The sequence below is a fragment of the Marmota flaviventris genome, chromosome 1 (genome assembly GCF_047511675.1).
Source record: "Marmota flaviventris isolate mMarFla1 chromosome 1, mMarFla1.hap1, whole genome shotgun sequence".
Classification (NCBI taxonomy): Eukaryota; Metazoa; Chordata; class Mammalia; order Rodentia; family Sciuridae; genus Marmota; species Marmota flaviventris.
In genome coordinates, this window is record NC_092498.1 from 13,718,917 (window position 1) to 13,734,299 (window position 15,383).

Consider the following 15,383-nt stretch of genomic DNA (forward strand, 5'->3'; position numbering starts at 1 on the left):
TTTGTCTAAGTGGAAAGTGAGGGATGCTAATTCCAGACTGAGAGAAGGCATGAGCGACAGTGAGCCATGGTCTACCATTGTCTCAGCAGGTTTTGTGAACAAAACATTATGCTGGCTTTTTATCTGTACCTGTCACAGTACTCCTTGTTTTGTTTTTTAATAGGTGCAGTATATCTTTATGATTATTTTTTTAATCCCTGTTTTCCACCTAAAGCAATCAAGGCTCAAAAAGGTTCCATGATTTTCTTTAGGCCTTACAGTTAGTAGGAGATAGTGCAGGACTTATGTTTACATAGGACATGTGCTGAAGCCAGTGCTCAGTCTACCCTATTTCACTGCCTTTGCGGAGATGTGGATATGGGAAAACACAAGACAAGCTCATGGGTATGAGCAAACTTGTCGGGATTAAATTTTTATGTCACCTGGTCATAAGAGAAAAGGCTGGAAAGATAGATTGGATTCAGATTGGGAAAACTTTAAATAGTAGGCCATGGAATTTGAACCCTAAAAAGTAACAGTTAGGGTCTTATCAGGAAAGCAGAGACCACATTAAGTATTTCAAACTAATTCAATGTAGGGAATCAGTAAACAGGAGTTGGAAGCCCAAAGGAATAGGTGGGACTGAAGCTGGTCCTCACCATGGAAGATGAGCCTGTCTTTTATATCTGGGCTTTCAATGCACAGTCAAAGCCAGGGCTGGTGTTGAGCCTCTGCCTCCTACAACATTGATTGGGCTTCATGATGTTTGGAAAAGTTCCATTTTTTCCATTTCAAAGCAGCAGGGCATGGTCCTTAAGCAGAGTTCTTGGAGAACAGCATCTTCCCTTTGCTATGTAATACCTATTACTCATAGATTGCTTCATAATAAATTACTCAAGAGTAAAACTTGAAAGAGTACTTATTTATTACCTTACCGTGTCTGTGAGTCAGGAATCCAGGCATGACTTGACTGGGTCTTCTCCTTCATTGTCTTTTGTGATACTGCAGTTGAGGTGTCAGCTTGTATTGGGGTGTCATTAGAAGGTCCAACAAGAAAATTAGCCACTTCTAAGCTCGTGTGGGTATTGGTAGGATTAGATTTCTTTGGGGTATTGAACTGAAGTCCTCAGTACTTGCTGGCTGTTCTTAGTTATGGGATTTCTCCGTATGGCAGCTTGCTTCATCAAAACCAGCAAGAAAGGGTTGGTTAGCAATATAGATGTCAGAATCCTTTGTAACCTAATCATGGAAGTGACAACCTGCCATATAGCCATATTCTTTTGATTAGAAGCAAGTTACTCCAGGGGAACAGGGAATTGCATAAGGCTATAAATACCAACAGGATGGATCCACAGGTGCTGGAGCAACAAAGGGGAGGGGGTGTCTTTATGAGAACTGTGGGAGCTTGGAGGAGGGGCCTCAGCACAGCCCATAGTTAGATCTCTGAGGGTAGCACTGTACTCCTGATTCTTCACCTCTCAGGGGCATGAGAGTGCTCAGAAATGTTGGAAGCTGGAGTCAGGTGTCTTTTTCTGCTGCAGAGAACTTCCTTCCTTCCTTCCTTCCTTCCTTCCTTCCTTCCTTCCTCCCTTCCTCCCTTCCTCCCTTCCTCCCTTCCTTCCCTCCCTCCCTCCCGTTTACTGGGGGTCCAGTAAATGGAGTTTTCAGACTTCTCAGTCCTATGACATGGGCTGAGAGACAGAAATGGTCTGAGGGTGATCAGGGGCATTCTGGGCTTGTCTTGATCTGCACCCTGCCCCTAATTCTGTTTCTTCTGAGGGAAGTTGCTGGTGGGCTAGTTCCAAAGCCATGGGGCAGTGACCAACATCTGACTTGAATGTCCCTAGATTCCTCTTCCCAAGAGGCCAAGAAGGAGGGATAAAGGGAGAAAAGGGAAAATTGCCATATGCTTTAGCCCTATTGAGGGCAGCTCATTAACATACCAGTTAAGATCCAAGGAACTGGGCTGGGGATGTGGCTCAAGCGCTCACCTGGCATGCGTGCGTCCCAGGTTCAATCCTCAGCACCACATACAAACAAAGATGTTGTGTCTGCCAAAAACTAAAAAAATAAATATTAAAAAAAATTCTCTCTCTCTCTCAAAAAAAAAAAGATCCAAGGAACTGCAGAGAAAAGAGTACTTTCATAGATTACAGATGTCTTCTTATAAAAAAAATAATGTCAGCATATTAAAATTAAAAATACATGTACTTTTTTTTTTTCCAGCAGTTCACTTCTCAAGGTGTCCTCTAGATGTAAACCCACCTGAATGATGTATGTGTAAACATGTTTAATTCAACACTGCTCAGGGTGGTAGAAAACTAGAATGCCCATATAGTAAATAGTTATTGTGGATAATGAATTAGAGTATGAGATGATGATTGGGATGGCCTATTTGTTTGAGACTAGCAAGGGGCAGAAAACTATGGATGATATAATCAATTTTAAAAATATTGATAGACTTCGGTATAGATACAGATGTACGCATCCCTGAGCATGGAGAACTATGGATGGTTGTATACCATGTTATTAATTCATATATGACCTGGGGTGAGGTAAAGCATGGAGGGGAGAAGAGGGTAATCCTTAGGTATATAAAAAAGAAAAGAGCCAGGAGGAGATGGCAGCCCTAAAAAAGTGCTCTACAGTCAGTCCTTTGTGTCTGTGGTTCTATATCCACAGATTTGAGCACTGCAGATTGAAAATATTTTTTTGAAAACTGCATCTGTACTAAACACATAGAGACTTTTTGTCATTCTGTAAATAATGCAGTACAACAAATATCATATAGTATTTACATTCTCTTAGGTATTATAAGTAGCCCAGAAATACTTTAAAGTATACAGGAAGATATATGCAGATACTATTCCATTTTATAAGGTATTGCGCATCTACAGATTTTGGCATCTGTGAGGGGCCATGGAGCTGGTCCTCCACAGATACAGAGGGAAAACTGATATGATTCCATTCTTCATTTATGGAAAATCACACACATATATGTACATATATATGTGTGTGTATATATTTGTATATATGTCAAATATATGTATATATATGAATATAGAAATTTGTCTATAAGCATTTTACTGAAATATAACATTTATGGGAACAAGTTAAAAATTATAAGTATATAGTTTGATGAATCTTTACAATGTGTACTCATGTATAAAAAAATTTTAAGTGATTTTTAAAAATAGGAATCAGATGTAAGACTGTTGTGGAAGAAAATAAAAATAAGAACCTAGAATGGAGGAAGAGGATGGAAGCCTCTGGAGAGGTCCAGTGAGTGGCTGTTCACTGTACCATAGGGCAGTGGAGGGATGAGGGCAGGATGCAGCTCCAGGAGCAAATGGATCCCCAAGTGGAGGGCATAGGATGTTGAAGATGGAACCCCAGGGTTTGCCAGCAATGGATAGGGAGTAAGAAGAGGATGGGGTTCTGGCTTGGAAGATTGGAGGGAAAACATAAAAACTGAAATTGTAGGCATTATGCAAAGAGAATTCTCTGTGAAAGCCACAGAGGAGTGAGGGTGAAAAAAGGGAAACATTTAAATTGAGCAGGAGACAAGTCTATCTCATGCTTTTGAACAGGGTCAATGAGGGGTGTGAGGTCTCTTCAGCTGACTCTCATGAGTGAGGCAGTAGTAAGCACTTAGATTTCTCTTAAAATGCAAACCTGTGTTCTTGAGTAAACAAATAAACGAGGTAAGAATTGATTAAGGCTCATTGGTTTGTGGACTCTCTTGATTCAGGACACACTGGTGCAAGCCTGGCCAGGCCTTCCTGAGTGGAAGCACGTTAAGGACTTGGAGAAGCCGGAGGGAGGGAAGGTGGGGAGGATGGGCTGTGCTTCAGCTCCCTTCCTGTCTGTTGCTGTATGACTGGGTGAAAGGTGGTGGGGAGGGTGCTGACCACACTTGGTGCCTTTCCTCTTGGTGGTTTGGATGTGCTGGCAGAGGAGTAGGTAGGACACAGATAGAGCATACTCAGTGGAGGGCAGCCTTTCACCACAGCCTGTGGCAAGTGAATGGTCAGTGCCTTGGAAAGGGAAATGCCCATCCCAGTCATCTAGGTGCAGTCTTGGAGGGCCAAGGACAGCTCTGGTCTTGGCTGACAGAGCACAGAAGCCTTCTCAGGGCTCAGGTATTTGGTTTGGCCCTTTCCAAGGGCTCTCAGTCCTTAAACCCAGCCCACAGCTTTGATAGGGCTGCCTTTCTTCAGGACAGCTCTTTCCTGCATCACTAGTGGGAAATGATGGCTCTTCCATCTGACACTTAGGCATGGAAATAACCTGCTGGAAGGCTCACGGGCACCTGGTTTGAACTTTCTGTTCTGTAAATGACCTAGTGGTCCCTGTATACGGGCCATTCCTAGTTGCTAAGTATTTAATGTTTTGCCTCAGGTGGTCCTTATAGCCATGCGAGGTAGGTGATGGCCTCCCTGTTTTACAAAGTAGGAAAGTGAACTAGGTAAGTGAGCTATAAGAATTTAATTTAAAAAAATAAATAAATATGGGTAAATTGCAGAAAGAGCAATAGAAGGAAGGGAACGGGGTTGGGGAGAGGGAAAAGGAAGGAGAGGTAATGGGATCTGATTAGAACAAGATATATTCCATGCTTATATAATTATGTTAAAATAGATTCTACTATTGTGTATAACTAAAGAGAAAAAAATTAAAAAATAAAAAAAAAAAGAAAAAAGAAAAGTGAGCTGCTCTGTCCAGGCCTCTCTGTTAGTGAACGGAGAGCTGGGACTGGATTCAGCCTTCCTGGAGACAGAGCTTATCCTCTTCACCTCTCCGATACTCCTGGATGCAGGCTGTCTGCAATTCACATGAAAAGGAAGGGCCCTGAGGGTTCCCAGCAAGTGACCCTGGGGTTCCCCCTGCCTGTGCCCCCTGTAGACCCCTTGCTTTGCACAATAGCAGGCCACCTGATGCTGGGGGCTCTAATCTGGGACTATGTGCTTATTATTTTATTATGGTACTTAATTAATATTTTGAATTGAATTTTCTCACTGAGGCTTATTTTCTCTTCAGAGATACTGTTATTTTTGACTTTTAGGAAGTCAAATTCAGCTTTGTTTCCTCCATACTTTCTCCTGAGTAATTAGTGATCCTTAAACGTCAACATATCAGCAGAATAGACATACTATAGAAATTCAGTTTAAAGATAAGACTTTTAAAGTGACAAATATTTTGTGCAGGAATAACCATCTGTTATTGTTTGCTTGGACTTTGGAGTTTTGGAGTCAGCATTGGAAATTCTTCACAGTATTTCTGACCAGCTCTTCCTTTTTCTCCTCTGCCCCTTTTTATTTTTTCAGATTACACACCCAGCTGGCTGCATGTCTCAGTTTATTAAGTTCTTTGGCGAGCAAATCCTCATCCTCTGGAAATTTGCCTTACTTCGAAAGCGCATTTTGATATTTTCTCCCCCTCCTGTGGGCGTTGTATGCTATAGAGGTAACTGAAGCCAAAGTCAGGGTTCTCCCTAAGTTCCCAAAACATAGACTGCTGGAGTCTCTCTCTTGTTGATCAAATTTGAAGAGTCTGGCCCATATCAGGGGAGTTTTGAGACTGGCAGTGGCCTGACTGGATTCATATGGAACCTGGCAGCAACAAAGAGCATGCACTGGGTGACACATCAGTGGCCTTTCGAGAGAGAAATGTGGGAAGGCAGAAAAGATGGATTCTAGATGTATATAAGATAAACTTGATAAAACTTGCCTGATTAGGTTGTAAAGGTCCTGGTGTATGGGAGGGCATAACAGGAAGAGTCTGTGATGACAGGGAGGTGGAGCCACCAAAACCCAGAAAGCATGGCGGGAGGTTGGTTGGGCAGGGTTAACTTGGACACAATGAAGGTGTTCTTCCTGTGAGTCTTTCCGGGGGAGATGTATGCCAGGCACTTGAGTAGTGGGTTCAGAACCTCTGGGGGAAAGCTGGGCTGGAGATGGTGATTTGAGAGTGTTGTAAGGGCTGTCCTGATAACCAGGGGATGGGGCATCACTGGGGAGAATGTGTGAACAGCAGCATGCCAGGCACAGGAGGTGGATTGACAATTGTGGAAGATGTTCCAGGGGAGATGGAAGTGTCAGAAGAAGGGGTGGGGGGCTGGGAATGAAAGGGTTACAGTAGGTCAAAGTCTTGAGAAGGGGGAAGGTCAACAGGGACAGAAAGAGTGCAAAGTGTGTGTGTTGGATTTGGTAAGACATTGCTTGTGTGACCTTGAAGAAGTCAGGTTCTACTGTGGGAGACTTGCCCTCAGTCTCCCCAGAATGCCAGGACCACCTGGTTACTGATGAACCAGGCTAGCAGAGAACAAAGCCCTTCATAGTTCCTGTGTTACTCCACTTCCTGTTGCTAAAGCAGAATGCCTGGGGCTGGTTAATTCATACAGAAAGAGGTTTATTTTGGTTCGTGGTTCTGGAAGGCCAAGAATATGGTGCTGGCATCTGCCTAGTTTCTGGTGAGGGTCTCATGGTAGACGAGTGGAAGTGGGTATACATGGAAGAGAAGCACAGGAGAGAGAAGTTCCAGGCTCACTTTATGACCAAATGCTCTGGAGATAACTAACCCACTGCCTTGGGAACTACATTAATGCCTTCATGGGGGTGAAGCTCCCATGAGAGGATTCCCTCTTAGAGGCCCCACCACCTCTTGGTACTGATACCTTGCAACCAAGCCTCCACATGTGTTTGGCTGGGACAGACCACATCTAATCCATAACAGCTTCCTCTTGGGCTACAGTTCAGAGAAGGTGTTGTCCAGCAGGCTTCGGTGGAAGAGGGACATGGGGGGCGAACTCTTCTCACCTCCTCCATCCTCCAGTGTACTGCTGCTGTTGCCTGGCCAATGTCTCTCTGCCTGGCATCGGGGGCACCATTCCTGAGTCTAAGCCCTTCTTCTATGTGAACGTGGCTGACATCGAGAGCCTGGAGGTAGAGGTGTCCTATGTGGCCTGTGAGTATGGGGACCTCCCCTCATGCTTCCCCTGTGTCCCAGTCCCTCTCTTCCTCCCTGCCTCCTTGCTTCTCCAGTGGGGTAGGGCTGGTTCCCTCGGTGACCCTGCAGGGTTCCCACCTGCTTAGCCTGGGGTTCCACAGGCACCACAGAGAAGATATTTGAAGAGAAGCGGGAGCTGTACGATGTTTATGTGGACAACCAAAATGTGAAGACACACCACGGCCACCTGCAGCCCCTGCTGAAGATCAACAGTGCTGACAGGGAAAAGTACCGGCGGCTTAATGAGCAGAGGTAGGGGAGGAGGCGGGCTGTGCCTGTGGATGCAGCTGGGCCAGCACCACACTTGAGAAGGAGGGCTGGGTGGCCTGGGGGTTCCACCCTTCTTAGGATCTCCCTGGGGTCTCTGTGAATCTCACACCTTCCCTCCTAGTGCATTCCTGCCAGGATGCATGCTGCCTGGGAGATAGAAATGAAGGGGATCCCTGCATGTCGCCCTTATAGGAAAGGGGCAGATACATGATTTCTCTCTGACTGGCTTTGGAAACTCTGAAGCCTAGGGACAATTATACTAGCTTCCAAAATCTCCCCAAATGACCTTGTTTATGTTTGGAACCACCATTTATTGAGCATCTATACTGTATGGATCACTGTATTTGAAACTTGCTTATGCATTATCTCATGTAGTTCTCAGTAATTTGGTTACCTGTGAGTTAAATGGGATCACTGTCATCCCCATTTGATGGACAGAGGAAGGATTACCACTTACGTGAGGTTTCCAGGGGCAGAACTAGCCATAGACCCTGGAGTTTTGAGTCCACGTCCTGTGCATCCTTTCCTGTCCCTCCTCTCCTTGCCCCAGGATGGAGGCCTGCTTTGATCAGTGCTGCTTCCAGGAGGGTGTGGCCCACTGCAGATGCTTGTCCACTGGTGGGTGGCTGGGCACCCATCTGATGGTGGTCTCTTCCCCAACAGGCAGATGCTGTTGTATTCCCAGGAAGTAGAAGAAGACTACAACCCTTGTGAGGAGGACCTCTTTGTGCTGTGAGTCTGCCCGGGCCAGTGACTGTGGGTCTCCCCGAGAATCCCTTCAGTATTGACTGCTTTGGATGACCTGGGTCCCTCCCATGTCACCCACGGCAGTCCAGCAATGTCCTTTATTGCTGCCAAGGGCTATTAGAACTGGGCTCTTTACAGAGGCAACCTGAGCCCTAAAAGGCCATATAGGGAAAGAGGCAGGAACAGGTCATTGAGAGGAACAGGAGGTCTGGGATGTGCCTCTGCTGGGCTTTTGCATTCAGATATCTCCACTTAGAACCTTGGTGCTCCTCAGGGCTCAGGGACTTCTCATCTGTGGTTTCCTCTGAATAGAGCAGTTCCTCATGCTGAGTGTTATGGGTTTTCTGAAAATTGAACCATGGAATTGAATGGAATCTTCCCAAGATCTGATGGGGTGGCCTCCTGGCCTGTACACCTGGAGCACTGATTGCAGGGATAAGCAATTTTAAGAGAAAATTGAGAAATAGTCTCTCAGCTTCCTGTTTGGTCTTCCTGTGCCATGTGCAGGGATAAGGGTGAGGAACAACACTGGACAGTTACCAGCTTTGATGGAAACTCCCTGTGGACATTCCTACAGTGGCTCCTGATCCTCATGGCGTACTTTCTAAGGCATGCACACTGTAGATGTGCAGGTATCCAGGAATCAAATGGGGCCACTGTCTCTCAAGGTTTGACACAGGCCATGGCATTTAAAATTCTGAGCACCAGAGCTGCTTTAGACTTAGAAACCTCTGTTGACTCTGGGAGCTCTAAGCACCACAGCTTAAAGAGAAAAGTAATGGCTCTCTGAACATCACTCGTTTATTTATGTGGTACCATAAAACCATGACTTTTAACTCTCTTTCTAGGCATAATCCCTCTCCCCCAAAAAAGAATAATCAAAGGAGAACACACACCCAGGGACTGTTTGCGCCAGTCTCAGTGGCCATAACTCACCTTCCCTTTCTCCCTAACCTCCCCACTTCCAGTGCTGCTGGCTTCAGAATAGCCCCGTCCTACCCCCACTTCAGTGCCCACATTCTTAGTGGCCATTGTCAGCCATGGTGGGCTGTCCACAGAGGCCCAGGGCCTTCTGTTCTCCAGTGAGGATTCTTGGCTGCCATCTAGCATGGCCTCTTCCGAGCTCTGAAAGGTGAATTTTAGCTTCTTTCTTGAAATCTTGACCTCAGAACTATGTTATCAGGCCTTGTGTTTTCAACTTTCTCTTCCTCTTATGACTAAGCAGGAGAGGAAAGCAGGAAATAGGGGCCCCTCCCTAGGGCTATATTTAAATCGCTAGTGACTTCCCTCTTAACAGGAAAATGGTGTTGGCAGCAAGGCCGGCACCACTCAGAGATCTGCCAATCATCCTGTGACTCACCCCACCTGGCTCTTGCTAACCTTAGTGGTACTTTAACAACTGTATAATGAAACTTTGACCCTGTTTTCTTCTTTTAAAAGGTATTTTGGTTTATTTTTGAAAGCTTTCAAAAGTCAATTCAACAAAACGGTATAGTTTAGATTCCTGTGTGTGGATTATCTGGTGAGCTCTTTCGTCTCTCCTTTCCTCCCTTTCCCGTCTTGTGAATGCAGGTTTTTCCTGGAGCAAAACAACCGGATATTTCAGACTTTGTTGGAGGTGTCTGCCAGTCAGGACAAAACTCTGACAGCAGAGCATGCCAGGGGCATGGGCCTGGATCCCCAAGGAGACCGCAGCTTCCTAATGGACCTGCTGGAGGCCTACGGCATTGATGTCATGCTGGTCATTGACAACCCCTGTTGCCCATAGGATGAGTGACATGGGAGGACTGGTGAGCCACTCACATGGGTGAACGTAGCCTGGAGTGTACCCCAGGCCCCCAACGGCCTCAGTTTTTAATTATGGTGACACAAAGGAAGATTGTTTATACTTTCCAACAAATGTAACTTTTGCAAATTCCTTTCTTCCCTTTTCCCTAGAGGTAACGGGAGATGGCCTTGATTTTTGCTTCCTGCTTTGGTAGGACACTGAATTCTACCACCATCTCCCAGAGCTGCTGCTTTGGGTTTAGTCTTTGGAGTTCTGTCACTATGAGCAGGCTGAGCTCTGAAAACAGTGGGGTGGACTGCTCAGAAAGTCTGTGTGTCCTTGTCCCTTGATGCATTCAAGAAGACAACCATCTGTCCAGTGTGGCCTTAGATGTTCATCTGCCTGAGAGCAGAAACTAACCAGATGACCTTTCAAGATCATCAGGTTCTATGAGTCAGTGGTCTTGGGATCAAAAACCTTTTCCTTAGGGCAAGTCTGTGTCTTCCTTGTTCACTTGAATAGGGACCACAGAAAGGGACAAAGGGATATTTTTGACACCAGATAGCTTCTTTAAGGACCGAATGACAGGGAGAGGTTTCTTATTGGTCAACTGAACGCTACACTCATAGACTGAAGCCTTGAAACTCTTCCTAAACTAAGTGAATGATGGGCACTTAATGTAATGTGCTCGTTCTTTCTCTGAATCCCTCCTCTTAGGTTGGGTTGGCAAATTCCTAAGGGCCAGTGGTGGCCCTGGAGCTCTCAAGAAGATTTATTTTACAATTTAGTCTCTTAAGGGCTAAATATTTTCTTGGAATAACTTGGGTGTTTTTAGAGGGTAGAGGGGCAGATGTTCAAGCAGGCTAGAGAACAAGCTCTAAGTTTCTTCATCTGGATGACGGTTCCCTGGAGGCATTACCAGCAACCCCCTGCATCAGACAGATGCATTGGATTCCTAAATCTAGCCAGGACCTGAGCTGATTGACAGAGGTTGGAGCCTGATGTTAATAAGACTGTTCACCAGTCTGGAGTGCTCACAAACATCTTTTTAGCAGGCTTAGTGATTGGGTCCTGAGACCTAAAAGATTTGTTGAAGAAAATCTGACAGTGCCTTCCCCTCAGGGAGTGGTCAGGAGCCCTCAGGTGTTAGTCATAATCTTATCTGCTTTCTTGAATGGTCTGGGATGGGTCCTGTAGTCACCTGCCTCTTCTCTTGGGATGGGTTACTTGATGGCTGCCAGCTTGGGTGAAAGGACACTTGTTAACCATAATCAGAAAGCCAGTTCCTGTGAGTAAAGTTTAGGTCTTCTGGGGCCATAGTTAAGGCTTTTGACCTGAGATCCTGGATTTTTGGTAACCTAACTTCTTCCCCTTCACCCTTCTGTTATTGGGATAGCCATCAATGCATTTTACAGGCTGGTGTACACAGCAGAGAAAGAACCTTCAAATGGATGGGTTATGTGTCTTATCAATTCAAGGTTCTTAGGGCTATTGCTTAATTTAAAAGTATTTTTCACTGTAGCTCCTTGATACAGAATTCAAAAGTAAATAAATTCACAAGTGGAAATGCAAATACAGTGACTAATCACAGTAGTATCATGTAAATATATAAATAAGTTTGGGCATTGAGAAGTAATATGTACAACTAACATATTTTCTCCTTTGCATTGTGGATTTAGTCATCATTCCAGTAACATGTTTACAAAAGAAAACACACCTGTGCCCAGAGGCTGATGCTTCACCTGCTTCCCCTTTATAAGCAACCCCCTCCACTTGCCTTGCAAAGCTCACGGGGTCTTTCTCACTTGGGTCAAGAAGTGGATACTTCTAGTGGTACCCTAGGGTTTAGGGTTTTCTAAGTTGAAGGTAGGTGGCTAGAGGTAGGCATAGGGGGATTCTTCTGGAAGACACAGGCAGACCCTATCTCTGGAATTGGGGGATTTGCTAGAAGGACCCTGTCTAAATACTTTGGCTCCAGAGCCTTCTGTATGTGAACGCTTATGTTTCCTGTGCTGTTTTAACTCCAGGCTCAGAAGTGCTGTTGTAAAGACAGCAAGGTGAGAAGGAAGTTCTGTATTTTCCTTTGAATAGAGCCAGGGCTGTGGCAGCTTCTGTCTGGTCTCTGACTTGCTTGGGCTCATGAGGAAGGTGAGGGTATGAGTGTGGGAGGCCCAGAGAGGAATGCACCGAGGCAGTGCTGTCCTAAGTCGTACGGGCCTGGACTAGCTGACCCCAGAGCAGAACTTCTTGAACTTCTCCCTCAGTCCTTCTCTGTCTTGCCGGCTTCCTCCTGACGCAGCCTCTGCTTGACTGACAGCGTGAGCCCTTCACTCACTCCTTGCTGTGTATCACCTCAGCTATGATCTGGGCTACGTGGAACCTCTTGCTTCTGAGGTCACCTTTTGAAGTCTTGCTTAGTACCAGACTCTGCTGCTCCCACATGGGAAGTTAGCAGGCACAACCATATCATTTGCTACAAGTTTCCTCTGGGGGGAACTTGTTTTTGAAGTACTAGGCAGGAATCTCTCTACAGTGACAGCAGAAGCTAGGAGCCATGTGAACCTGCTTTTCTGTCACTCTTTAAATATATTCTTAAAAAAAGAAAAAAATCTGCTTTTGTTTGAAAGAAGTTGGCCACATCTTTCCCTGCTTAGGTCTAAGCTTAGTAGAGGCAGTGTTATCACCTCCACTGACCTCAGGAGCAGGGCTGTGTGGATCCTTGAGCCCTCTGCTGGTGGCCCTCACCTGTCCCTGCATAAGATACCAGACCCTGCTGGGGAGCTCTGAGCCTGATCTTGTGCCCCCTATGGACCACCTGCTGACTTGTGATCCTAGGGCTGCCCAATCATCCCTAAGTGGAAAGAGTCCTGTGGGGACTGGAATCAGGATTGGGATTTGTTTATATCCATGTTAAGTAGGACAAAGGCCTGTTAAAGTGAATGTTTTCAATTTTGTAGGCTCAGCAGATAATAAAAAGAGTCAGATCCTGCAGGACTTATATCCTACCAGACTAAAAAGTATGCACCAAATCATTGATTAGTATTTGCTTTGGCTTTAAATATGAAACTTTCCGTAGGCCTGGCCTGGGGATCCATTCTAATGTCAGCATCCCACCTGGGACCTGTACAGTTCTGAGTACAGTGAACTAGAAGGCATCTGCCTCCCACACTCTCCATCCATTCTGGTATCTCTTCTCCTATCTAGCTAAGGGAGAGAGGCCAAACTCATTAGCATATTGATAGAAGTAATTTACATAAGAACTTGCATCTTTAACTTACCTTTTTATAAACCATGTGAAGATCATGATGGGAAAGATAAAAGTAGCACACAGATGCAGATGTTGCCTGATGCCACATGTGAAGATCCATGTATTCTGTAACTACCTGTGATATTTTAGCTAGAAGATAAAGATAAATCATAGCTAAGTCATTGTTTTCATTCTGGTGGCTAGAGAATGAACTTCATGTCTTGATACACTGAAAGCCCTTCAAATACAATAAAAATGTGAAATTATTCACCTTTCCATTGAGGCCTTCAGGGAACATTTCATAAAGGGTGGTAAAGAATTAACCTTCATTGGCAGAACATCAAACTTGGAGAAAAGGCAGGGACCTCAGGGACTGTTTTTTCTCCTTTGAAAATACATTGCCCAGGGAACTGATTACACTCCAAGTCTAGTGTAGACCATTCCTGGAGAGGCAGACATTAATGAGTGGACAGTGTGTAAGACAATGCTCAGCTTGACAGCAAACATGCAAGAAAATATGCAGACCAGCATGCCTGCATGGGCTTCTCTTTCCCTGTTAGGTTCCAGGCTAGTAAGCTTGGAACCTGAGAGATACCTACCACCACCCCCCACCCCGCCATAACTTGCAGCTATGTCTGTGGTGAACATACTACAGACCTGCAAGCCTACCTTGGCAGGGCAGGCCCCACCCTTCTCATTTCAGGAAAATCCTTCTCTGATTCAGGTGGGGGAGGGGAGGAGTTAAGGGCTCCTTTTACTCCCAAATTATTAGTTTTTACTATTCCATTTTTTATTACTAATATACCTCTGTTCCCAGGAGCTATTGGAGCACTAAATGTTGTGGGAAAAGGCTAACTGTGAATTAAGTTTATGTTTTTCTTATAAGAAATGGAAGTTTATTTTTATATTGATGTTACTATGTGATAAACTGAGTATGAAGATGTTGAAATGGAAAGAGATTTCAAAATTATAATCCTAGAAATGGGCAGCTTTCTAATTCTGTAGTGGTGAGACCCTTAGAAACGTTGTTTGGGAGAGTGAAAAGGACATTGTGCTGTGTGATCTGAACAGCACTCCAGGAGATAAACTTGACAGTCCCAGGAAGGATGACACACACCAAGCTTCAGCAGGACTCTAGGACAGAAGAGGGTAAATGTGATCCTTCTGATTAGGCTCTCAGTCACCTGGAGAGAGGTGGGAACGGGAGGTGGTTTTAAAACTAGCACTTTACTTTATTTGGAGGGCTGGAATTTAGGGGGTAGATGAGGTAAAATTGCAAATTTAGAAAGGGATTGGGAATTTTCTAGTGCTGTATAGACATCCAATGATGGTGAAGTGAAGCCCTGCTTTCATCTTTTTAGAATTTATTGTAGAACTTCAGTATAGCATGGGCTTTTAGAGATACTATACCCTAAGTTCAGAGAGTTTATTTAGTACCATAGTAGGAAGGTGTTAATTATGTTTGCTATAGAATGCCTTTTAGACTAATGATGAATATATACTTTGCTTTCTAAGAACGGTTGAAGGATGTGGGTAGGTGGAATATTATAAATTGGTCAGAGATGATCCACAAAATGAAAAATTCACACAGAGGTAACAGCTGGTTACAAGTATATTTGACTGACATTAGAGTGAAACTCCTTTGGGTAAATAAAGCAAAGCTGAAATATATAAAAGGTCTGAAGACGGCATTAGGAAAAGTTTGGGCCTAGCATGTGCACAACTGCCATCAGTGGGGAATGGCGAGGACTCTGCTTCTGATGAGTCTGGATGGGTGACCGGTGTGGGGTGGGCGGGGAGAGGCAAACAAAATGAACTTCCTATATTTACCCAACGCTTGTTGGCTAAATTTCTATATAACCTTTCCTGGAAAAGAAACAGTCATAGCCCTGGAAAACCTGTTTTTTCTGAGTTAGGATCAGCTTACCTCCCTTTCCCTATTGTGAGCAACACCCCAGCCTGAGTTATAGCAATAAGAGAAATGGAATCTGTGTTTAAGTCTTCACCTTGTGATGAAATCAGATAGTTCCCAGGTGTTGCCCTCCTCTCTCTGTTTTCAATGGTAGTAATTTAAAGGCCTAAAGAAAGCTGATTAGTCCCAAGGCTAAGGGTAAATGTTTCTTGATTTTGTTCTGTGGTACAAATAACATCGATGTATATCATATCTGTATATATCTGAACTAAATTGTGTGCAGAGAGGTTGTTACAACTATATTTACAGAAAATGATTTTTACAATTAAAGTTCACATTTTAACATGAACATGTGTGCTTCCGTCCTTCACCTACTCTGAGATGTAGTCTGTGGTAGGAAGGAATGATGGCCCAGTCCGGGAGTGGAACCTATGGGGCTGGTTGCTGCCTTGCTT

General features: G+C 44.7%; 1 protein-coding gene across 1 annotated transcript in view; it reads left to right on the forward strand.

Annotated features, from left to right (window-relative positions):
* Dennd11 (DENN domain containing 11) overlaps positions 1–15,277 on the forward strand; it is a 41,043-nt gene extending 25,766 nt beyond the window's left edge. Inside the window, exons 5-9 of the mRNA XM_027952146.2 lie at positions 5,304–5,442; positions 6,811–6,942; positions 7,086–7,236; positions 7,918–7,986; positions 9,574–15,277. Coding sequence (XP_027807947.1) covers positions 5,304–5,442; positions 6,811–6,942; positions 7,086–7,236; positions 7,918–7,986; positions 9,574–9,769 — 687 coding nt within the window. The 3' untranslated portion in view covers positions 9,770–15,277. The remainder of the gene's footprint in view (positions 1–5,303; positions 5,443–6,810; positions 6,943–7,085; positions 7,237–7,917; positions 7,987–9,573) is intronic.
* The last annotated feature ends 106 nt before the right edge of the window (positions 15,278–15,383 follow it).